The sequence below is a fragment of the Hemiscyllium ocellatum genome, chromosome 15 (assembly GCF_020745735.1).
Source record: "Hemiscyllium ocellatum isolate sHemOce1 chromosome 15, sHemOce1.pat.X.cur, whole genome shotgun sequence".
Lineage (NCBI taxonomy): Eukaryota > Metazoa > Chordata > Chondrichthyes > Orectolobiformes > Hemiscylliidae > Hemiscyllium > Hemiscyllium ocellatum.
The window spans coordinates 2,046,128-2,072,160 of record NC_083415.1 but is presented as its reverse complement, the minus strand read 5'-3'; the positions used below and the strand labels follow the sequence as shown (position 1 = coordinate 2,072,160).

At 41.8% G+C, this 26,033-nt stretch overlaps 2 protein-coding genes across 2 annotated transcripts in view; one reads left to right on the top strand and one right to left on the bottom strand.

Moving 5' to 3' along the window:
* Positions 1–26,033, top strand: part of rtf2 (replication termination factor 2) — a 160,056-nt gene that overhangs the window by 78,301 nt on the left and 55,722 nt on the right. The gene's annotated exons all lie outside the window — the stretch shown is intronic.
* On the bottom strand, positions 1,142–25,788 carry gcnt7 (glucosaminyl (N-acetyl) transferase family member 7). Its single transcript, XM_060836234.1, has 4 exons — positions 25,584–25,788; positions 7,228–8,235; positions 4,491–4,586; positions 1,142–2,660 (listed from the first exon to the last, which is right to left on the bottom strand). Exons 1-4 carry the CDS (start codon positions 25,609–25,611, stop codon positions 2,467–2,469), a joined length of 1,326 nt encoding a protein of 441 aa, XP_060692217.1. The 5' UTR covers positions 25,612–25,788; the 3' UTR covers positions 1,142–2,466.

The window sequence follows — 26,033 nt, the reverse complement described above, 5'->3', positions numbered from 1 at the left end:
GTTTTCCCTATGGCATCGGAGGCTGAGGGGTGACCTTAGAGGTTTATAAAATCATGAGAGACATGGCTATGATAAATAGACAAAGTTTTTTCCCTGGGGTGGGGGAATCCAGAACAAGAGGGCATAGGTTTAGGATGAGAAGGGAAAGATATAAAAGGGACCTAACTTTTTCACACAAAGGATGATGCATGTATGGAATGAGCTGCCAGAGGAAGTGGTAGAGGCTGGTACAATTGCAGCATGTAAAAGTCATCTGGATGGGTATATGAATATGAAACGTTTTGAGGGATATGGGCCAAGTGCTGACAAATGGGAGTAGATTAGGTTAGGATATCTGGTCGGTATGGATGAGTTGGACCGAAGAGTCTGTTTCTGTGCTGTACATGTCTATGACTTTATGACTCCGTGTCTTGAGTACCTATGTAAAGAGGCTTTTGAGGCAATGGATGCATGTTATGGCAGACCTTTGTAATTTGTAAGTAACTCTTGTATTAAGTAAAAGATTGGCTTCAGAATGAATTAACAGCTGCCTTCAAAATATCTGCAATGACTGGGTGGCATGCTGGCTCAGTGGTTAGCACTGCTGCCTTGCAGTGCCAGGGACCTGAGTTTGATTCCACCCCTGAGTTTGCACAGTCTCCCCGTGTCTGTGTGAATTTCCTCCCAGTGTTTCAATTTCCTCCAACAGTCCAAAGATGTGCAGATTAGGGTGACCATGCTGTATTGCCCATAGTGTTCAGGTATGTGCAAGCTAGGTGGATTAGTTGTGGGAATTACAGGGTTACAGGGATAGGGTAAGGATTGGATCTGGATAGGTTGTTCTTCGAAGGGTTGGTGTGGACTCAGTGGGCTGAGTGGCCTGTTTTCACACTGTAGGGATTCTATGACTGTCAGCCTACATGTTATGCTCAAATTCTAGAATGTACCTTGATTCCACAGCTCTTAAATTTGGAAATCAGAATTCAAATAACGTAAGCTGAAACCAGACATAGAATTAAGGGATTCTGGAAATCTTTTTTTATAGAACTCTGTAATTACTTTATTATCAACGCGCAATTAATTTAGCAATTGGAGATTTAACATTACTAACACAGAGAGTTTAATTTTCTGTACAATCAGTTTTTAAATACAATTTTATTAAAGTCTCACATAGATGAGTATTGAATCACACCTGATTCAATGTACATGATAACATTCTTATAAAACAGAAAATAATGGCTTGCCTGAATTACAAAAGCTATCTTAAAGTTGATAAAGATTGCTTTTCCATGGTAATTTGAGGTAGAGAGAGCATGTATTTTTGATTACATGAGATTTAGCCTCATACACATTTACATCTCAGGAGGCAGCTATTTGGCCTATCATGTCTGCACCCATCAACAAAGATCTGACTACGCTAAGTCTATTTCCCAGCTTTTCCCCATAGTTCTGGAGGCTATTACAATACAAGTGAATATCTAAATATTACTCCAAAGTTAAAAGGTTCTGACTCCAGGCAATTAGTTCCAGACATCCTCCACCCTCTGGGTCAAAACGTTTCTCCTCAACTCCTTTCTTAGCCTTTACCTCCTGCCTTAAGTCTTTGGCCCTTGGTTATTGACAAACTCTTCTAATGGAAAAAGTGTGTTTCTATCCCCCAAACTATCTGTTCCCCTCGTTATCTTACACAGTTCCGTTAGATCCTGTCTCAACCTTTGTTGCATGAAAGAAAACGACACTAGCTAATCTAATCTTTCATCAGAATATACGAACGTACAAAATAGCATCAGGAGTAGGTAATTCAGCTCTCGCACCTGCCCCACCATTCTGTAAAGTCATGTCTTTCTGCCTGATACCTCAATTCCTCTTTTGTGTCAGCTCCTCGTAGCTTTTCACTCTTCTAATTCAAAGGTCTACCTACATTCTTTTTAAATATTTTCAATGATTTAGCCTCCACAATTCTTTGGGGTCGAGAGTTTCAGACTTGACCACCCTCTGGGAGCAAGCATTTTTTTGGCATCTCAATTTTAAATGAATGTCCTGTTTTTCAGTAATACTAGCCCTTAGTTTGAGAAATGGCTAAGCTGTCTTCAAGTAGACTGGAAAGGCAACTATCTCAAACATATGACAAAATAAATTAAGTTAGTTGTCTCATACTGGTGCAGTGCAGTTGTCAATCAAGTGATATTTTCCACAAATTAAATTACGTAAGTGGTGTCAAGAGGCAAGCAATTTATATAGATGTAAATAATATATATCTTCTATGATTCATTAGGAATTAAATAGTCATTCATCCAGTTTTGTTTATTCTTTATTGCATCCATGTACATCAACAACTATCTCCTAAAATTCTTTAGCCGTCTAAAAGCTTGTGGTAGACACCGGAGAACCAGTCCCAGAATTCCGAGATTAATTTAGAATTATATTAACTGCTTTTAGTCAAATCTTCCTTCTTGCTTAAATCTTAATCCTCATATCAAAATATTCTTAATCCTCGAGGTACCAGTGTGGCTGTATAGTTCCTGAAGCTTGGCTAAGTGTGCGATTCCTATGCCATTTCTCGATACACTTAACAGTCAGAGGGGATGACATTTCAAATTTATTGGCAAACATAGCTTGTTGTTCAACAATCCATTTTAAATCTTTGAGGCCATACACACAAATGTCGTGGACGTAATGTCCTGGAAAATAAAAGCATCTGTTATTAAAATACTGACATGAACACATTACAACAAAGGTAATGATTTGAAACTGGTATCTTGAGTTTTGTGTAGGCCCACATGTAATGCCTTATTTCTAGCTACAGTTCTCCTGCATTAGAGAGAATGTTGCACAATGTGCTCTGTCAGTTTGCTTCAATTGACTTAGCAGCTGTGATGCAAAATGGGGTTGGTCTGTTGGCATTCAAGCCTGGTATGTCGTATTTTTAGTTCATTGAGCGGGACAGTCATCAAGATTGCATTGAGATGCTGTATTTTTGTTTTAAACTGCAATTTATGTTTGTTGTGTATGATCAAATCATCACGTAGCTTGATATTCACTGCCTCTACTTTTATTTGCCCGAGTTACCAAGGGTGGAACTCTTGTCCTCATTACGAGCCAATGCTGTTTGCCAAAGAGGGGAGAAATTAGGATTTTAAAAGAATCTTCCTTTCTTGAGTCTAAAAGAGCCATGACTGACCACAGGCTACATTCCACTTAATAAGTTTGCTAAAGCCAAAAAAAAAATGGGGTTGGAAAATACCTTTTTAAAATTAGTTCATTAACGAGATTTGGATGTCACTGGCTAGAACACTGACAATGTGGAAGCAGGCCATTTGATCCATCTAGTCCACACTGACCTTCTGAAGAGCATCCCACTCAGGCCCACACTGCTACCCTGCATTTTCCATGGCTAATCTACCTAACCTGCACATCTTTAGACTGAGGAAACCCACGCAGACACGGAGAAAATATACAACACAGTGGAAGCCAGTGTTCATTGCCCATCCTTAATTGTCCACAGGGCAGTTAAGAACCAAACACATTGCAGTGGGTGTGGAGTCACATGTAGATTAGAATCATAGAATCCCTACAGTGTGGAAACAGGCCATTCAACATAACAAGTCCACACCAGCCCTCCAAGGAGTAACCCACCCAGACTCATTCCTCTACCCTACTATTCTACATTTCCCCTGACTAACGTACCTAACCTACACATTCCAGAACACTGTAGGCAATTTAGCATGACCAGTTTATCTAACTTGCACATCTTCGGACTGTGGGAGGAGACCAGAGCACCCTGAGGAAACCCACAGAGACACTGGGAGAATGTGCAAACTCCACGCAGACAGTCGCCTGAGGCTGGAATAGAACCCGATCTCTGGCGCTGTGAGACAGCAGTGCTAACCACTGAGCTACCGTGGATTGCACGGTTAGCTGAGGTTAGGCCAGGAAACCTCCTTCACTAAAAGAATTAATGAACGAGATCAATATTTATGACAATCAGCAGTGGTTACGTGATCTCCAATAGCTGAAGATTTCCGATTATGCAATAATGGGTTTCAAACCCTGCGCTCCAGAACATTAACCTCTGCTTTTGGAGTGTTTTTTTAGATTACTTGGAAACAGGCCCTTCGGCCCACCCGACCCGCCGAAGCGCAACCGACCCAGACCCATTCCCCTACATTTACCCTGCACCTAACAGTACAGGCAATTTACCATGGCCAATTCACCTAAACTACCCATCTTTGGACAGTGGGAGGAAACTGAAGCACCTGGATGAAGCCCACGCAGACACGGGGAGAATGTGCAAACTCCACACAGTCAGTCGCCAGAGGTGGGAATTGAACCTGGGTCTCTGGCGCTGTGACTGGGGCAAAATTGGTAACTCCATGCCTTAGGGAAAACTGAGTTTTCTGTTGCGGGAGCCACTTACTGATTTTTATTTTTGTATGTTTGCATTATTAAAATACAGTTCAGTGAGAGTGAAGGATCCTCAACTGTAGGATTAAATATTCTCTGCTGCTTACCATTACAGTTAACAGGTGATGGTCCTGCATTGGGTGCCCATTTTACTGCCCTTACGTTGCCTTCCCATGTACAGTCTGGGGTTGCACCAGGTGCATCTGGAAAGAGAAATGACTGATAAACATTTTCTTATATACAGTACCATACTATCTTAAAATCTCTGATCAACTTGAAGAGAACATTTATTCCTAAATTATTGGGGCTGTTGGAGGTGGGGGCTGGGGGAGAGGATAATGTGTTGTATAAATGAAGGTTAAGTGGTTGCATGTTGTGGATACCCATTAGATAATTGTTTCAGCATGACCTGACTTATCTCCCTTTTGTTATGGTTACATGTATGCCCAGGTTGGCTTTGGAGAGGGAGCACATGGTGTTGTCATTGTACTCGAAACCTTCTGTGATCAGTGAGTTAATGCAGTAGCTGGAGATCATCACTAGCTTCAGGAATGACATTTTAATTTAATTTTCTTTGAAGTTTTTGTTTCAGCCATGGAGTCCCTTTTAAAGGAGTGTCAGTTTCAATTGCAAGTGACCAGGCATTGGGAATGTGTGTTTGAAAAATATCATGGTGGAATTTAATTAAGACATGTAGCTGTGAATGAGTGGTTAAGGTAATGGATTTGAAATCTTTTGGTGTTTCTCTACGTAAGTTCGAATCCTGATTGAAACTATGAGAAATGTAGTCAATGATGTAGTAAGCATGTTATTGTGCTACTATTCCAGAGGACCAGGCTAGGGTTCAAATTTCAATGAGGTAAAAACAATGGCTGCAGATGCTGGAAACCAGATTCTGGATCAGTGGTGCTGGAAGAGCACAGCAGTTCAGGCAGCATCCAACGAGCAGCGAAATCGACGTTTCGGGCAAAAGCCCTTCATCAGGAATAAAGGCAGTGAGCCTGAAAGCGTGGAGAGATAAGCTAGGGGAGGGTGGGGGTGGGGAGAGAGTAGCATAGAGTACAATGGGTGAGTGGGGGAGGAGATGAAGGTGATAGGTCATGGAGGAAAGGGTGGAGCGGATAGGTAGAAAAGGAGCTAGGCAGGTCGGACAAGTCCAGGCAAGTCGTGGGGACAGTGCTGAGCTGGAAGTTTGAAACTAGGATGAGGTGGGGGAAGGGGAAATGAGGAAGCTGTTGAAGTCCACATTGATGCCCTGGGGTTGAAGTGTTCCGGGGCGGAAGATGAGGCATTCTTCCTACAGGCGTTTGGTGGTGAGGGAGCGGCGGTGAAGGAGGCCCAGGACCTCCATGTCCTTGGCAGAGTGGGAGGGGGAGTTGAAATGTTGAGCCAAGGGGCGGTGTGGTTGATTGGTGCGGGTGTCTCGGAGATGTTCCCTAAAGCGCTCTGCTACAAGGCACCCAGTCTCCCCAATGTAGAGGAGACCGCATCGGGAGCAACGGATACAATAAATTATATTAGTGGATGTACAGGTAAAACTTTGGATGTGGAAGGCTCCGTTAGGGCCTTGGATAGAGGTGAGGGAGGAGGTGTGGGCACAGGTTTTACAGTTCGTGCGGTGGCAGGGGAAAGTGCCAGGATGGGAAGGTGGGTCGTAGGGGGGGCGTGGACCTGACCAGGTAGTCACGGAGGGAACGGTCTTTGCGGAAGGCGGAAAGGGGTGGGGAGGGAAATATATCCCCGGTTGGTGGGGTCTTCTTGGCGGTGGTGGAAATGTCGGCAGATGATTTGGTTTATGCGAAGGTTTGTAGGGTAGAAGATGAGCACCAGGGGCGTTCTGTCCTTGTCTCATTTGTTGATAGAACTTGGAGAGTCACTTATTGACACTGGTGGGAGGTTATAGTGTTTAGTGCTACTTTCTGCTGATTACAAAAATGGGATAGCTATCAAGTCCAAAAGTGCAAAAAGTCTACTCACATGGGTTGCTTTAAAAATCATTATTACTACAGTCCTTAAAAAAAATCCAAATAATTCAAAGTTGTGACTTTTTGCTATTACCACTTCAGAATTAATCCTTTTTACCTTTTGAATTATTGAACCAGTTATGGAGTATTTCAATTAAATTCTAAATCCATGAATTTGACCATGCTTGTTTGGAATTTATGAAGCTGAAATATCGTGGATTTCAAAGGCATATTTTATGGTCAGCAATGCTCTTGTGACAATTGGTGCTCATATCATTATGTAAATGATGAGCCATATTTACAGTTTCTTGCACTGACTAAAATAACTCCAAATAAAATGAATGCCAATCTAGTTCTTATATCAACCTGTAGCTTGTATTATTATATCAGAGAATGTAGGAAATATATTTTTAAAATTCTTCAGTATTCATCTACTTGAGGGTGTCTTCTGAAAAAAAGAGCACCTGCTCACTTTGAGCACATAGTGTACACATAATTTAGTTATGTTACAAGTTTTAATGTATATGTAGAGTAAAACCACAATGCACAGCATTTTCTTTCCAGTTTAAATTTGGAAATACATCTCTGGGCATCTTGTTCTGTACATTTTATTTATTTATTTGTGTTGATTTATATCATTTTGTTCCATGACTAATCACTTTTATACAGACCAGAGAACAATGTGCCCCCCAATTACAGACTGAACACACAGACTGTGAACTGGGCATGCTATTCTTCATGATTTTTTTCATACTGTGAAATGGAGCCTGCAGTGTTTGTTTCTGAAACCAACCCTATCATATTCAGCTCCGTTAACCATGAAAAACCTTTCACTTGTGTCTAACCAGCAAATAACCTCATTGACCTTTTTCGAGCTCACCCTTTAAACGATTCATTGTCACCCAGAAATGCTCATCAGGGCTGTATGTATCCCGCGACCACTCGAGAAGAGCTTTGGCACGTGCATCTTCCAATATGAATTGCACAAAGTTTCTTGTGAGTGCATAGTATGCAGTTCCAAAATAAATAGAGATATCCAGAGGTAATTTGGCTTTCTTTTTGTCAAGTCGATAGACATAAGCTTCAGCATTATTGATGTGCTCTTTGTAGCTGTATTCTGTCCTGTATTTCATATTTGGTGGTTGTAGTATTCCTGGTGTAATATTCTTGTCCTGCCATTTACTTTTAATGTGCGAAATGATTTCCCTGTTTGTTTTAATTGGGAAATCTTGTCCACAGAGATTGATGACATGCTTCCACTTAACCTTTGAGGTTACAAGATCTTTCATACAATTTATGTCTGCTTGCAGGCGTGAAAAACCAGCATAAACAACATGTTCCATTTTTGAAGCTACAAAGATATTTTCAAAGCAGTCAGTCAATTTCTTCACTTTTCTTTTGTAATCTTCTGGTGACTTTTGGTCAACATGAATGCAATAAACATTGTCTGGGTTATAAATTGCTCGCAGAAGTTTTACGAACATTTCAAACTCTTTGTGAATTGTGATAATATAAGCCAAGGGATAGCTGGCTTCTTCTTCCGACAGTGAACCTGTTATGAAGTGGTATTCTTGTTTGAATCTGATGCAGTTGACTGGGTCTTGAATGTGAAATGTTTCTGGCTCGTCCTCCTTTTGGCAATGGTTTCCAAGTTGGCATGCTTCCTCATCACCATTTATTATTGCAGGACAGTATCTACTACAAATATGCAAAACCACGTTGGTGCTGTTCCTTTGCACAATCTTAAAGCAATTTGGATGTTTGATAATTTCTACCAATACGAAGATAGCTGATAAAAGAATTAACCCGAAGCACCACTTCATTCCAAATGTGCTCATGTTGGAGTTTAAGTAGACCATGTTGTAGCTGAGTACTTTTCTTCTTTTAGCTGTAAATAATCAGAATGGAGTTAGTATTTGTCATTAAGTGCAGCATGATTAGATAATTAAAATTTTGGATTTTGAGTTAGGTATAAACTCCCGTTAAAGCCAACTTTTGTTGTAGAAAATCTAACTAATCACATGCTGTAATCCTGTCCAAAACTGTGATATTGGGTGTTGTGCTGAGTTGTTATCTGATCTCAACAAGAGTACATATCAAGTATTGTATCACTTTCCTGATTTCTAGTTTAGGCAAATGTTGCAAGATACTTGCAATTCAATGCTGCCAGAAAACATACTCTAGAAAACATAAGTGTAAGGAAAAATATTGCCGTCCCTGTGTAGCATAATTCAAACAACTTAATTGTCAGGAAAACACATGAGAAAATTGAGGGGCTTGCAAAATACCTAGGTGATCAGTATCTTCCAGTTAGTCACAACAATTTAGTCATAGACTCATAAAGATGTACAGCATGGAAACTGACCCTTTGGTCCAAGCTGTCCAGGCCGACCAGATATCCCAACCCAATCTAGTCCCACCTGCCAGCACCCGGCCCATATCCCTCCAAATCCTTCCTATTCGTATACCTATCCAAATGCCTCTAAAATGTTGCAATTGTACTAGCCTCCACCACATCCTCTGGCAGCTCATTCCATACACGTACCACCCTCTGTGTGACAAAGTTGTCCTTAGGTCTCTTTTATAGCTTTATCCTCTCACCCTAAACCTATGCCCTCTAATTCTGGACTCCCCAACCCCAGGGAAAAGCTTTGTCTATTTACCCAACCCATGCCTGTCATAATTTTGTAAACCTCTATAAGGTCACCCCTCAGCCTCTGACACTCCAGGGAAAACAGCCCCAGCCTGTTCAGCCTCTCCCTATAGCTCAGATCCTCCAACCCTGGCAATATCCTTGGAAATCTTTTCTGAACCCTTTCAAGTTTCACAACATCTTTCTGATATGAAGGAGACCAGAATTGCAAGCAATATTCCAACAGTGGCCTAACCAATGTCCAGTACAGCCGCAACATGACCTCCCAACTCTTGTACTCAATACTCTGACCAATAAAGGAAAGCATACCAAATGCCGCCTTCACTATCCTATCTACCTGCAACTCCACTTTGAAAGAGCTATGAACCTGCACTCCAAGATCTCTTTGTTCAGCAACACTCCCTAGGACCTTACCATTAGGTGTATAAGTCCTGCTAAGATTTGCTTTCCCAAAATGCACCACCCCACATTTATCTGTATTAAACTCCATCTGCCACTTCTTAGCCCATTGGCCCATCTGATCCAGATCCTGTTGTAATCTGAGGTAACCCTCTTCGCTGTCCACTACACCTCCAATTTTGGTGTCATCTGCAAGTTTACTAACTGTACCTCTTATGCTCACATCCAAATCATTTGTGTAAATGACAAAAAGTAGAGGGCCAGCACCGATCCTTGTGGCACTCCACTGGTCACAGGCCTCCAGTCTGAAAAACAACCCTCCACCACCACCGTCTGTCTTCTACCTTTTGAGCCAGTTATGTATCCAAATGGCTAGTTCTCCTTGTATTCCATGAGATCTAACCTTGCTAATCAATCTCCCATGGGGAACCTTGTCGAATGCCTTACTGAAGTCCATATAGATCACATCTACTACACTGCCCTCATCAATTTTCTTTGTTACTTCTTCAAAAAATTCAATCAAGTTTGTGAGACATGATTTCCGATGCACAAAGCCATGTTGACTGTCCCGAATCAATTCTTGCCTTTCCAAATACATGTACATCCTGTCCCCTCAGGATTCTCTCCAACAACTTGCCCACCACCAAGGTCAGGCTCACCAGTCTATAGTTCCCTGGCTTGTCTTTACCGCCCTTCTTAAACAGTGTTACCACGTTTGCCAACCTCCAGTCTTCCGGCACCTCACTTGTGACTATCGATGATACAAATATCTCAGCAAGAGGCCCAGCAATCACTTCTGTAGCTTCCCACAGAGTTCTCGGGTACACCTGATCAGGTTTTGGGGATTTATCCACTTTTAACCTTTTCAAGACATCCAGCACTTCCTCCTCTGTAATCTGGACATTTTGCAAAATGTCACCATCTATTTCCCTACAGTCTATATCTTCCATATCCTTTTCCACAGTAAATACTGATGCAAAATATTCATTTAGTATCTTCCCCGTTTTCTGTGGTTCCACACAAAGGCCTCCTTGCTGATCTTTGAGGGGTCCTATTCTCTCCCTAGTTACCCTTTTGTCCTTAATGTATTTGTAAAAACCCTTTGGATTCTCCTTAATTCTATTTGCCAAAGCTATCTCATGTCCCCATTTTGCCCTCCTGATTTCCCTCTTAAGTGTACTCCTACTTTCTTTATACTCTTCTAAGGATTCACTCTATCTATCCTGTCTATACCTGACATATACTTCCTTCTTTTTCTTAACCAAACCCTCAATTTCTTTAGTCATCCAGCATTCCCTGTACCTACCAGCCTTCCCTTTCACTGTGACAGGAATATACTTTCTCTGGATTCTTGTTATCTCATTTCTGAAGGCTTCCCATTTTCCAGCCGTCCCTTTACCTGCGAGCATCTGCCATCAATCAGGTTTCGAAAGTTCGTGCCTAATACTGTCAAAATTGGTCTTTCTCTAATTTAGAACTTCATCTTTTCGATCTGCTTTATCTTCTTCCATCACTATTTTAAAACAAATAGAATTATGGTCGCTGGCCCCAAAGTGCTCCCCCACTGACACCTCAGTTCACCTGCCCTGCCTTATTTCCCAAGAGTAGGTCAAGTTTTGCACCTTCTCTGGAAGGTACATCCACATACTGAATCAGAAAGTTGTCTTGTGCACATTTAACAAATTCCTCTCCATCTAAGCCTTTAACACTATGGCAGTCCCAGTCGATGTTTAGAAAGTTAAAATCTCTGACCATAACTACCCTATTATTCTTATAGATAGCTGTGATCTCCTTACGAGTTTGTTTCTCAATTTCCCTCTGACTATTGGGGAGTCTATAATACAATCCCAATAAGGTGATCATCCCTTTCTTATTTCTCAGTTTCACCCAAATAACTTCCCTGGATGTATTTCCAGGAATATCCTCCCTCAGCACAGCTGTAATGCTATCCCTTATCAAAAATGCCACTCCCCCACCTCTCTCGCCTCCCTTTCAATCCTTCCTGTAGCATTTGGAACATAGAACAATACAGCGCAGAACAGGCCCTTCGGCCCTCAATGTTGCGCCTACCGATGAACTATTCTCAGCTCGTCCCCCTACACTATCCCAAAATCATCCATGTGCTTATCTAAGAATTGTTTAAATCTCCCTAATGTGGCTGAGTTGACTACATTAACAGGTAGGGCATTCTATGCCCTTACCACTCTCTACGTAAAGAACCTGCCTCTGGCATCTGTCTTAAATCTATCACCCCTCAATTTGTAGTTATGCCCCCTCGTACATGCTGACATCATCATCCTAGGAAAAAGACTTTCACTGTCTACCCTATCTAATCCTATGATCATCTTGTATGTCTCTATCAAATCCCCTCTTAGCCTCCTTCTTGCCAATGAGAACAGGTTCAAGTCTCTCAGCCTTTCCCTATAAGACCTTCCCTCCAGACCAGGCAACATCCTGGTAAATCACCTGTGCACCTTTTCCAATGCTTCCACATCCTTCCCGAAATATGGGGATCAGAACTGTACACAATATTCCGAGTGTGGCAGCACCAGTGTTTTGTATAGTTGCAGCATGATATTGCGGCTCTGGAACTTGATCCCTCTACCAATGAAACCTAACATACCGTATGCCTTCTTAACAGCACTATCCACCTGGGTGGCAACTTTCAGGGATCTATGTACGTGGAGTCCAAAATCCCTCTGCATATCCACACTACCAAGAATCTTTCCATCGACCCAGTACTCTGCCTTCCTGTTATTCTTCCCAAAGTGCATCACCTCACATTTAGCTACATTAAACTCGATTTGCCACCTCTCAGCTCAATTCTGCAGTTTATCCCAGGTCCCCCTGCAACCTGTAACATTCTTCCAAACTGTCCACTACTCCACCGACTTTAGTGTCGTCTGCAAGTTTACTAATCCATCCACCTATGCCTGCGTCCAAGTCATTTATAAAAATGCCAAAAAAAAACCAATGTTGTATCCAGGAACATTAAGCTACCCGTCCTGCCCTTGAGCCATGTTTCCGTAATTGCTATGATATCCCAGTCCCATGTTCCTAACCATACCCTGAGTTTATCTGCCTTCCCTGTTAGGCACTTGCATTGAAATAAATGCACTTTAATTTATTAGTCCTACCTTGTCCCTGCCTGCCCTGACTGTTTGACTCACTTCTGTTCTCGGCTGTACCCGTTTCAGATCAATCTCTTTCCTCACTATCTCCCTGGGTCCCACTTCCCCAACCTTACTAGTTTAAATCCTCCCAAGCAGTTCTAGCAAATTTCCCTGCCTGTATGTTAGTCCCTTCCAACTTAGGTGCAGTCTGTCCTTCTTGTACAGGTCACTTCTACCCCAAAAGAGATTCCAATGATCCAAAAATGTGAATCCTTCTCCCATACACCAGCTCCTCAGCCATGCATTCATCTGCTCTATCCTCCCTATTCCTGCCCTCACTAGTTCGTAGTACTGGGAGTAATCCAGATATAACTACCCTTGAGGACCTCCTTTTTAAATTTCTGCCTAACTCTCTCTAATCTTCCTTCAGAGTCTCAACCTTTTCCCTTCCAGTGTGGTTGGTTTCAATGTGGACAATGACCTCCTGCTGGCCCCTCTCCCCTGTGAGAACATTCTGCATCCTCTCTGAGACATCCTTGATCCTGGCACCAGGAAAACAATACACCATTCTGCTTTTTCCTCTGCTGGCCACAGAAACGTCTGTCTCTACCTCTGACTACAGAATCCCCTAACACAAGTGATTTCTTGGAAGTCGACATACCCCTCGTTGCATTAGAGCCAGTCTCAACACCAGAAACTTGGCTGTTTGTGCTTCGTTCCCCTGAGAATCCATCTCCCCCTACATTTTCCAAAACAGCATACCTGTTTGAAATGGGTATATCCACAAAAGACTCCTGCACTAGCTGCCTACCTCTCTTACCCTTCCTGGCGTTAACCCATCTGTGACTGTATCTCAGACTTTCTCCCCTTCCTATAACTGCCATCCATCACATACTGTTGCTGTTACAAATTCCTCATCGCTTCTATCTGTCTCTCCAACCGATCCACTCGATCTGGTAAGGTTCGCATCCAACAGCATTTATGGCAGATATAATCCGCAGTAACCCTTAAACTCGCTTTAAACTCCCACATCTGACAAGAAGTACATCTCACTGCAAAGGCCATTTTTGCTCCTTCACAATCCACAGACCCAGAAAATAACATCGTCTTGTTCCTCTACAAACACTGTCCCAGGTTAAATTAATAGCTCTGGCTTATATTTTAAGTTTAATCAAGAGACTTATCTCCAAAAACATATAATCAAGAGAGAATCCACTATACTCACTACTGCAGCCTTTCTCTTGGACAGACTTAAAACAATTCACTTATCTGATTCTGTGCTGTGAACTTCGCCCAACAGTTCCTCCAAGATTAGTTGTGAATTTCACTGTTTGTTAATTTTCCCAGATGCACTCTGATATCCAGCGATACACGAATTCAAACAGCAAAGGTGGTAACTGTGCAGGTTCTCTGTCTGTCTGTCTGCTGCACTGTCCTCACCATGTGCTTCCTTTGTTTGCTCTTCTCCCTTTTAAACTGCTGTTGTTTTGACTTTTTTTCCCCAAAGTTCCAAAACAATGCGACAGCATATAAAACAGTAATTGCTGCTCCTGGAATTTGAGGAAATACCTCCAACATCTAAAATACCTCAAAAAAACAGCTCTTTCAGCCAGAAACTTTTCCTGTCCTCCATCTTGGATTACCTAGAATCCTCTCCTTTCAGTTAATGCACATCACAATACTAAACTAACTTAGTGAGACCCTGTCACTGCACTGACGCCTCCAAAAGGTCTTCACCATAACACTAATTCACTCACCTCCATCCACCTTATCCACTAAATCCCCTCACTAAAATGTTCATTCCTTCAGAATTCCTCAATAAACCTCTCATCATAGCTGTAAGTTCTGCCAAAACAAAGTGAATAGAACAGAGGGAGACGGTGGATGAGATGATGGTGAGCAGGAGGGGAAGGAGTGGCAGTAGAGAAGTGGTGAGTGGAAGAGTTGGGGAAAGATGCAGCAATTGGTCCTACTGAGGCAATTCAAAGTCGTCTTGTTGCTGCAGGGATGTTACTGATTAGCCAGAGGCTGCACATTTTCCTGCCTGGTTTCAGCAATGAGTGAGGGGCTCATTTGGGGTACCTAGTATCAGAGTGAGGGCAAATTATTAATAGTTTGTTGATTATGTTGAAGATACATGGTTGTTGGTATTGTTGATTAAGAACTGAGCATGCATAAATAATTTACTTTTCATAAATCTGTGTTGACTGTGACTTAATAAAATTGAGTTATTTGATGCAGTGGTAGTGCTCCTACCTCTGGGTCAGGTTTAAGTCCCACCTCTCTCCAGTGTAGCATAACATGTTAGAACAGATTGATTTTGTTTTGAAAGAAAATCACTTGGGACAGGAAGGAAGCAGAGATCTGTTTTGCATCATATGAATATCTACTTTCAAGGAAAAGGTTTGTGCTTCACAATCTAACTTGGATCCATTTCACAGTCATTGGTTTATTTTGGGGCAGTTTGCTCTGGTGAGAAGTTACTTTTCAGATATTTAAAATTACATTGATTTGATTTTTGAAGAGGCAAGGAAGATGATTGCTGTATGAGGGATTTATTTGTTAAGTGTTATTGCTGTGGTTGGCTAAATTTCTCCATTGTGATGTTATTGTGTGCAACAGAAACAGGTTAATTTTTCAACCACAGTAAAGAGATGTGCATCGACTAGGTGTTAGAAATATGTTTCTTTAATCTGGGAATAATCTGACATCATGACCTTGAAATGAGGAGTAAAATTGGATCTTGCATTCCTGCTCTATTATTCAGTGAGATTGTGGTTCATGTTTGATTTTAATTTCACTTTTCATCCCACTCCCACATACCTTGATCTTTCGAGTCCAAAAGTCTATTAGTCTGTTTGAATATGTACCAAATCATCGTTATCCGAATAGGAGCGCTGAATTCACTAATATAACACAATAACATGGATAGTACTATAATAAAAATCCCCCAACTATTACAAGAAAACCACACAATCCATAGGGACTTATCAGTCAGGAAAAAAACTCAGGCTGAACTCACAAGTACTTTGATCTGTGGGTAGCATATCTGCATATAACTAAGAGTGAGTGTACAGTACTCAACAATTGAGCTTTCATAGTTGTGTTGGGTGGAGAAGTTAAAAGTCCCATCCCTCTGACGAAATTACTTCAGATCCCAGTCCTAAATCCAAAGTCCAAATTCCTTGTTGAAATGTTGCATATCCTTCAACTGCCAACTGTGTTTTGAAATGTTGCGCTCTTTGTAACATTTTTATTGGAAGTGATTACAATACAGTAATATAATGTAATAAATCAAAGTGTATAACAATTGTAACCACTGACTTTATTCTTAACCAGCATTGAAATATTTTTGATGAGTCACCATTCAACATTGTCCTGCTAATCTTTATACTTCATGAAACCCAAGCTCAATATCTTCTGAGTTTGCTTACGTGAGTTTCTTAAAGTAACTACAGTTATTATTTGGATGCTATTTAATAAGAGTAACTCAGTGTTATTACTCCACACATTGCGCAATAATCTGCGCATTAAGAATGTTAGACTGTAATTTGGAACGATGACTTCGTCAATGCAGAAGTCCTCAGATGCTGACTTTCAGGTCTCTTGTGGAGCCATCTGAGCTGCTTTTCTTCTGCTCCATCCTACCCCTTGTCTGTAAAATTAAATATTAATCAATATTTTTGCAGACCAAGGGGCATTGTGCAGAAAAACAATGTGTCAACTTCATGCACAATTTGCATCTGGCACTAATCTTCCTTGCCAAAGAAGAATGAGAATAAAGGCCAAATGGTGACCATCTCCAACAAGGGAGAATCTAACTATCAGCCTTTTGACATCAAATGGTATTGGCATCATTAAATTCCCCCACTATCGAAGACTGATGCTGTCCACTTGGGTTTTGCCATAAGCTCTCTACTTCCTTGTCATTGACTCCATCCAATGCCACCAACTACAAACTTGAGCTAAGTAGAATGATTATCAGCTTTGGTGTCCAGTTTCACATGAATTTAGTTTGAAGCTCTCACCTATCTGATTTTCTTCATGTTTAAAATATTGTCAACCTGTTTGCCTGCCTTGCACTATTGTTTCAGGGTCTGGAGATGTGCATTAAATGCACCTTTCTACAAAACATGCATCTATCGTATAATGTTCACACCATTTGTAATTAAATTAATAAACCTCTTCAAAGCTCTGTATGGATTGCAATTTCCGACAAGTCTGTTGCGAGCATTGAGGCTTGATGTGCAGGAATACAGCATTATGGCCAGTTGATCTCAGCAACTCTATCTTTGAATCCGCTAATGGCTATATGTCTCTGAATGAGGAGGTGAATTATTCCTTCTTTGATAATGATGATGAAGGGGAGCAGCAGATGTTGGGTGGCAACAATGCAGCAGCAAACTCAGCGAGGGCTGGGCAAGGTTGACAAAGGAGCAATAATTAGGAAGAGCTCCTTTCTGACAACAGTCTTTGGAGAGTGTGGCCTGCTTTGTTCGCACCCCATCCCACCAGAATGCAGCCTGTAAGGATGTACTGTACACAAGTGCCAGTTTGGTGGTGTTGATGATTTAGTAGGAAATTATCACGCAAGTTGCATACTAGCTGTTCGGGACACATTCAATACTTCACTGCCAAAGCTATTGGTCCCCGTTCACCTGTGTAATAGCTCAGCATGTTGCATATTCAGTAAGTTGAATGGAAAGATTACATTGTAAAATGAGCCATCCAGGGTCTTAGCCTCGAGCTTGCAGATTTCTGCAAAGACAATAGTGATATATAAAATTTAGTTTTCAATCCTATGTGTTGCTGAGAAAGCAGATAAAATTTAATATCTCGTGGAGTCAAAGATACCTTGAGGTTGCAGTAATGATAGAGCTTTTGCAAAGCAAGCTAGAAGGACTGACCCCAAACTGTCAGTAGAACGTTGCATAGAGAAACAATAATTTCTTGGCATGCTGGATAAGTTCATCTACTCTGTAAAATATTTAGGCCTGGGATTAAAAGAAATTGGAACTTCTCTTGTAAATAAAGAGATCGCTCATGATTTGCAACATCAAATTTAGTGTGCACAATTGAAGTTTCAGCATGGAAAATATAAAGTGCCAGTGGCCCATCACAGTTCCTGTCCTTTGAATGAAGACTAGCCACTGCAGTGTTCCACTAAATGACATTTCAGTGTGTCATGGCTTTTCAGCATGAGCAAACGACTTGCATACTATCCTTATTTAGATGTTGCATAAGATTGTTTGTCTGTTTGAAGATATCAATGCTGTGAGGAGAAGAAATATTTTACAACAGTATCCTGATGAACTCATTATGAAGTCATTACAAGAGAAAACAAGACATTTGTGCAAAGGTTTTGGCAAGAGGCTATGATTTATGTAGAGATTCGTATGCCAAGGATTTGAGATGCCCAAGGTAATGACTGGAGTGCTGGAGTCTGGAATTAGAAATTTAATGGTAGAAAAACCATCATAAAACCCTTTGGAAACAGACCAAAAATTTTTTGAATAATGAATAACTGGAAAGTTAGCAGTCTCAAAAATGTCAGCAAATAAAGGAATCAGAATTTGAAAGAAGTGTTGTAAGTTTGATCAAATTTCCAGTAAAAGGCCTGTGAATAAGAAAGATTAAAGTTATCATAGTGTTTAGGTGTAAGTTTATTCTGGGGTGCAAGAATGATTCCGGCAGGATCTGGTAAACACAAAATTTACAGTCCACAGGTAAATGAGGCCTAGCCCTAAAATCCCACTTCTTTGAAAATTGATGCCTGCATTTCCCATTTCATGTTTATGGGGAGGCAGGCTGAGGAAGCTGCCAGTTCCTGAGGCAGGCTGAATGGAAAACTTGTCTTGGTCCTTCAGCATTGTACCCAAAGATCAAAATAAATGAATAAAATATAAAACATTCTTCCAGCCCTCATCCTTCACTCCTCCCTGACCCCACACATTCTCCATGCCCAATTCAAATCAGCTAATGCCCTCTACCTCCTCCCATGATTCCATATGCCCATGTACACATAATCCATTATACCATCCAAAGAGAAAACACACAGAGATTACAGTTATTCTGTCAGGTGTAACATGATAAAGCTTGCAATGAAAAGATCGTTTGTATTTGTTTGATGCTGCTAAAAGGAAACTTTAAGCTATATTTTGAATTTGATGAACTAGAATTCAGAATGGTTTAGCTTCCACCTTCATGCCATGTGTATATTAGTATGCCCTTATCTTAGTTTGCCCTACATAACTATTTCTAAAAATGATTTTATTATAAATTTCTGAGGGTTTTCTCTTTGGGTGGCTGTAAAAGTCTTTTAATGTGATTGGTTACTTCGACATTTTCGTATGACAGGAGTTCAGAGAATCCCTCCCCAAGGAATGCCACAGTCAATACATTGCAGACTACAAACTCCATCTCCAGATAACTAATAGATGAATTTCCAACTCTCATCATTTGCTCCCAAGAAACTTAAACGTTTAAGCGTAAACATGTTAGAAACAATGTTGGAGAGAAAGCAGAATATAAGAGTAGCTGTTACTTGTGCCAAATTGGATCAGTTACACTGCTTTATGCACTGATGAGATTTTGTTAAGTTTATTGTTGCAGCTTATCTTCTGCTCTGTGGAAACAACCAGTTAGCATTATCTAGTCACACTCAGCTCCATAATTTAGGTTGCCTTTATCTGGCCCAAGTAATCAACTGAAATTTTGCTGTAAATTCTACACACCAAACATTTGCGTACATTCTACATCCGACCACCATATGCAGCATATCTTTTTAAAATGAAAATATCTGTTGTCAGTGTGCAGGCCATAGTTATTAATGACATTATTGTAAGGATTCCACTTTGTTTTGTCTTCAAAATCATCCCTCCACAACAAACCATCTTTCTATCAACTGAATTGAATGTTATGCATTTTTGAATGATATGACAACACTTCATGCATGAACAGCACCCCACAATTTGCTACTAACACCATACAAAGTATTAATTCAGCAGTGCAGCATGCATATTTAAACTTTGTTTTTCTTTCCATTAGCTGTCTGTTTACTTTTTTTTTAGTGGTGAGTGCTATTAATATCATTGTCACAAAACGAGCAAGGACAAATTTGACTGGTAGCAGATATTATTGGATCTACTCCTGCTGAAGATTACAACCCAACCAACCTGTGACCCACAAAACATTTCTGTTGAAATTGTTTAGTTTCATTGCATTCCTGAAGAAGGGCTTATGCCCGAAACGTCGAATCTCCTGTTCCCTGGATGCTGCCTGACCTGCTGCGCTTTTTCAGCAACACACTTTCAGCTCATTGCAACTATACTTTACTTCCCTCTGCCATCCATTCCATCCTCCTTGTGCCAAATGTAACTTGTTCCTTTCATCCCCCTGCATCAACCCCATCCCAGCTAACCCCACCTTCCTATCCCCGATTGTATACATCCCTTGCTGTACACCTTGTTCAAGTCACTACCCATCATCATCATCATGATCTCAAGCTAGGGTAGAACTCCACCAGCCTTCTGTCCCAGATCATTACTCTGCGCTGAGCTAAATCTGAGAGACAGTGAGTCTGCAAGTGCTGGAGATCAGAGTTGAGTGTGTGTTGCTGGAAAAGCACCGCAGGTCAGGCAGCATCCAAGGAGCAAGAAAATCGATGTTTCGGGCCAGAAGCCTTCATTAGGAATGGGGCTAGGAGGGAGAATGCTTTTCAGTTGAACACGTGGCTGCAAGGATGGTGTAGGAGGGAGGGCTTCAGGTATTTGGACAATTGGACTGCATTCTGGGGAAGGTGGGACCTGTACAAACAGGACGGGTTGCACCTGAACCAGAAGGGCACCAATATCCTGGGGGGTAGGTTTGCTAGCACTCTTCGGGGGGGTTTAAACTAATTTGGCAGGGGGATGGAATCCGGACTTGTAGTCCAGCAAGTAAGCTAGCTGTGTTTCAGGATGTCCAAGAATGTAGGGAGGCTGTGGAGAAGGTGGCACTGACAGGGAATACTTGCAGACACAGAGATGGGCTCAAGTGCGTATACTTCAACGCAAGAAGTATCAGAAATAAGGTGGGTGAACTTAAGGCGTGGATCGGTACCTGGGACTATGATGTTGTGGCCATCACGGAAACGTGGATAGATGAGGGACAGGAATGGTTGTTGGAGGTTCCTGGTTACAGATGTTTCAGTAAGATTAGGGAGGGTGGTAAAAAAGGAGGGGGGGTGGCATTGCTAATTAGAAATGGTATAACGGCTGCAGAAAGGAAGTTTGAGGGGGATCTGCCTTTGGAGGTAGTATGGGCTGAAGTCAGAAATAGGAAAGGTGCAGTCACCTTGTTGGGTGTTTACTATAGGCCCCCAATAGCAGCAGAGATGTGGAGGAACAGATTAGGAAACAGATTTTGGAAAGGTGCAGAAGCCACAGGGTCGTAGTCATGGGCGACTTCAACTTCCCAAATATTGATTGGAAGCTCTTTAGATCAAGTAGATTGGACGGGGCGGTGTTTGTGCAGTGTGTCCAGGAAGCTTTTCTAACTCAGTATGTAGATTGTCCAACCAGAGGGGAGGCCATATTGGATTTGGTACTCGGTAATGAACCGGGACAAGTGATGGGCTTGTTAGTGGGTGAACATTTTGGTGATGGTGACCATAATTCTGTGACTTTCACCTTGGTCATGGAGAGAGATAGGTGCGCACAACAGGGTAGGTTTTACAATTGGGGGAAGGGAAATTACGATGCTATAAGACAGGATTTGAGGAACATAAGTTGGGAGCATAGGCTGTCAGGGAAGGATGTGGTGGAAATGTGGAACTTTTTCAAGGAGCAGATACGACGCGTCCTTGATATGTATGTACCTATCAGGCAGGAAAGAAATGGTCGTGTGAGGGAGCCTTGGTTGACGAGGGAGGTTGAATGTCCAGTAAAGAGGAAGGAGGCGGCTTACATAAGGTTGAGGAAACAGGGTTCAGACAGAGCAGTGGAGGGATACAGGATAGCCAGAAGGGACCTGAAGAAAGGGATTAGGAGAGCTAAGAGAGGGCATGAAAAATCCTTGGCAGATAGGATCAAGGATAACCCCAAGGCATTTTATGCGTATGTGAGAAACATGAGAATGACGGAACGAGGGTAGGTCCGATCAAGGACAGTAGTGGGAGATTGTGTATTGAGTTGGAAGAGATAGGAGAGGTCTTGAATGAGTACTTTTCTTCAGTATTTACGAATGAGAGGGACCGTATTGTTGAAGAAGAGAGTGTGAAATGGACTGGTAAGCTAGAAGAGATACTTGTTAGGAAGAAAGATGTGTTGGACATTCTGAACAACTTGAGGATAGACAAGTCCCCCGGGCCTGACGGGATATATCCTAGGATTGTGTGGGAAGCAAGAGAGGAAATTGCAGTACCGTTGGCAATGATCTTTTCGTCTTCACTGTCAATGGGGGTGGTACCAGGGGACTGGAGAGTAGCGTATGTTGTGCCCCTGTTCAAAAAAGGGAATAGGGATAACCCCGGGAATTACAGGCCAGTTAGTCTTACTTCTGTGGTAGGCAAAGTAATGGAAAGGGTACTGAGGGATAGGATTTATGAGTATCTGGAAAGACACTGCTTGATTAGGGACAGCCAGCACGGATTTGTGAAGGGTAGGTCTTGCCTTACAAGTCTTATTGAATTCTTTGAGGAGGTGACCAAGCATGTGGATGAGGGTAGAGCAGTGGATGTAGTGTACATGGATTTTAGTAAGGCATTTGATAAGGTTCCCCATGGTAGGCTTATGCGGAAAGTCAGGAGGCATGGGATAGAGGGAAACTTGGCCAATTGGATTGAAAACTGGCTAACCGGTCGAATTCAGAGAGTGGTGGTAGATGGTAAATATTCAGCCTGGAGCCCAGTTACAGGTGGAGTTCCGCAGGGATCGGTTCTGGGTCCTCTGCTGTTTGTAATTTTTATTAATGACTTGGATGAGGGAGTCGAAGGGTGGGTCAGTAAATTTGCAGATGATACGAAGATTGGTGGAGTTGTGGACAGTGAGGAGGGCTGTTGTCGGCTGCAAAGGGACTTAGATATGATGCAGAGCTGGGCTGAGGAGTGGCAGATGGAGTTCAACCCTGCCAAGTGTGAGATTGTCCATTTTGGAAGAACAAATAAGAATGCGGAATTCAGGGTTAACGGTAGAGTTCTTAGTCAGGTGGAGGAACAGAGGGATTTTGGGGTCTATGTACATAGATCTATGAAAGTTGCCACTCAGGTGGATAGAGCTTGTAAGAAGGCCTATGGTGTATTAGCGTTCATTAGCAGAGGGATTGAATTCAAGAGTCGTGAAGTGATGTTGCAGCTGTACAGGACTTTGGTTAGGCCACATTTGGAGTACTGTGTGCAGATCTGGTTGCCTCACTTTAGGAAAGATGTGGAAGCTTTGGAGAGGGTGCAGAGAAGATTTACCAGGATGTTGCCTGGAATGGAGAATAGGTCGTATGAGGACAGGTTGAGAGTTCTCGGCCTTTTCTCGTTGGAATGGCGAAGGATGAGGGGTGACTTGATAGAGGTTTATAAGATGATCAGAGGAATAGATAGAGTAGACAGTCAGAAACTTTTTCCCCGGGTACAACAGAGTATTACAAGGGGACATAAATTTAAGGTGAAGGGTGGAAGGTATAGGGGAGATGTCAGGGGTGGGTTCTTTACCCAGAGAGTGGTGGGGGCATGGAATGCGCTGCCTGTGGCAGTGGTAGAGTCAGAATCATTGACGACCTTTAAGCGGCAATTGGATAGGTACATGGATGGGTGCTTAATCTAGGATAGATGTTCGGCACAACATCGTGGGCCGAAGGGCCTGTTCTGTGCTGTATTGTTCTATGTTCTATCTCCCCCCTCAGGACCCTGCAATCCCATGGCATCAATTGGACTTCACCAGTTTCCTCATTTCCCCATCCCCCATCTAACCCCAGTTCCAACCTTCCAGCTCAGCACTGCCCTCACAACCTGTCCCACCCGTCAGTCTTCCTTCTCACCTATCTGCTCCACCCTCCTCTCCCACCTATCACTTTCATCCCTACCTCCATCCACCTATTGCACTCTCAGCTACCTTCTCTCCAGCCCCACCTCCCCTCCCATTTATCTCTCCACCCCTGAGGCTCATAGCCTCATTTCTGATGTAGGGCTCTGGCCCAAATCATCAATTTTCCTACTCTTTGGGTGCTGCCTGACCTATTGTTCTTCTCTAGCAACACTCTCAACTCTAACCCAAATCTGCTAACCAGGATACATTTATTGTTGAGCTCCCCTTTGTTTCAGCTGTTCCTTTTCTCCACCAATTATGCAATCTGGATGCCATTTCCATTAGCAATTATTAGCAACCTCACATTTTAGTTGACATGGCGTCAGAATAACTGTTCTTCAAGACATCATCCATGAACTTCATTTCACAGAAAAAAAAATCTTTATGAATGACCTACCGAATAGCATGTGGAAAAACAACACATTTACCTCTGATCTCTAAAAGCACAGCAAATTAGGTAACATCAAGGAGCCCTTTGTTAGGAATGTGGAGGGGGAAGGGGTCTGAGAGACAAATAGGTGGGTGGGGAAAGGAAGCTGGGAACATGGTAGGTAGATGTAGATGGGGGTTGATTGTGATAGGTCACTGGGGAGCATGGATAGGTCATTTAATAAAATAACAAACAGCAGTGACCCCAAAACCGATCCTTGTGGTACACCACGAGTAACAGAACTCGAGGATGAACATTTCCCATTAACCACTACCCTCTGTCTTCTTTCAGCTAGCCAATGTCTGATTCAGATCACCCTCAATCCCATGCCTCCGTATTTTGTGTAATCGCCTACAGTGGGGAACCTTATCAAATGCCTGACTGAAATCCATATACACCACATCAATCTCTTTACCCTCATCCACCTGTCTGGTCACCTTCTCCAAGAACTCCGTAAGGTTGGGGAGGCATGACCTACCCTTCACAAAACCATGTTGACTATCCCTAATCATATTATTCCTTTCTAGATGTTTAACCTTTTCCAACACTTTTTTTTCCACCCCAAAACCTTCCTCCAATCACCTTAAAATTATGCCCCCTCATGATGGACATTTCTGCCATGAGACAAAGTCTTTTGCTATCCACTCTGCCTACGAAGGCAGTTGAAAGTTATAATTTTGTACTTAGATTCCATTTCAGGCAGTGCTGTCTTCTCATATGAAATATTGAGAAGTGCTCGGTAATGAAATTCTTCCTTCAGATTCAAAGATTCATGTTGTTGATAGTTTCCACTGATTGATAACCCAAATCCAGTCTGATTTGATGGCGAGAAAAACTTTTCAGGCTGCAGCATTTATAACATGTTTTGCATAAAATCCTGAGACAGATGAGGGGCTCCCAAGTTTTCTTGCTGAAATTGTTTTTGATGACTGAAAGAATTTTCTAGCTACCCACTAGTGATTTGATACAGTTCTTTTTGGATGGAAAAATCATTGTTTTCTTTTTGCATTCAGTTATAGTACAGGACACTTAGCAGTTAAAGACAATGCTGCCTGCATTATGTTTGTACGTTCAACAATGACCTTTTTTAAAAAAATCTTGTTTTGAAGCCAAATAATAATCTTCAGGTAGCCAAATTTATATGCTTCAGAAATATGACAGTGTAAGTGCAAGCTGTGTTCCTATGCTACGCCTTTTTTGTATATTTTTGATCCAAATCAGTACTTGTGAAATTTCTTTGAACTTTGTTTCCTTCATATCCAAGTTTACTTATATTTCTAACAATTCTGGCACAGTTATGGAAGACAAGTTATTGTGGAACATTTTAAGATTCGTTGTGAGTGAAACATTTTAGGATCGAATGGAGTTCATTACATTCACATTTTTCACTTCCTGTTCTTCGTCACAGGACAAGAGCTTAATATGTCTGCACGTTTTATGCAGTATGTTCTAATGTACAGCATTTTCATTTGAAGACAGACTGATCAAATTGATACATGCCACATTACACTTGTAGCTTTAAAGTCTCCGGTTTTAGAGATTGAAACTTGATTGGTTTTAAATAGAACTTAAACACCAAAACCTTACCTTGTATCGCAGTCAGGTGAAATAACATCGTGTTTTGCGATTAGTCATTCTGGTAAAACATTTGAGTTTGATCTGAGTTCATAGACACTGCTTTCATTGCTTAGCTATATGATAACCTAGAATACTTTTGTTTGTTGCACCCAAGCAGCATTTTCACAGTTGATAGCAGAAATGACGATCAAATGCAGTCGCTGCTTCAGGGAATTTGCTCAGAGTGGGGAGGAGTTTTGGTCATGAGATTATCGTTATCGTTACACCAGTTTAGGTGCTGGCTGTGTGACAAAAATGCTGCTGATTTTATGGTGGCTGCCCTCAGTATTTGCTTATAAAAGGGATCTTCATATCCACTTTACGGATATTAATACTTCTCTCACCATTTCTTGTTGTCTTTAGCCACCCTTTTCTTTCAGTTCTGCGAAGAATATAGTGGTTGCCGGGTTTGAAAGGTTT

What these genes read in the sequence shown, in the direction of transcription:
- gcnt7 (XM_060836234.1), bottom strand. Translation starts at nt 25,611, where the DNA reads ATGTTATTTCACCTGACTGCGATACAAG. An exon ending in GACAATGAATCGTTTAAAGG is followed by an intron (nt 4,587 to 7,227) that starts GTGAGCTCGAAA and finishes TTCTCTTTCCAG; the next exon opens with ATGCACCTGGTGCAACCCCA. An exon ending in ATCACCTGTTAACTGTAATG is followed by an intron (nt 2,661 to 4,490) that starts GTAAGCAGCAGA and finishes TTTATTTTCCAG; the next exon opens with GACATTACGTCCACGACATT.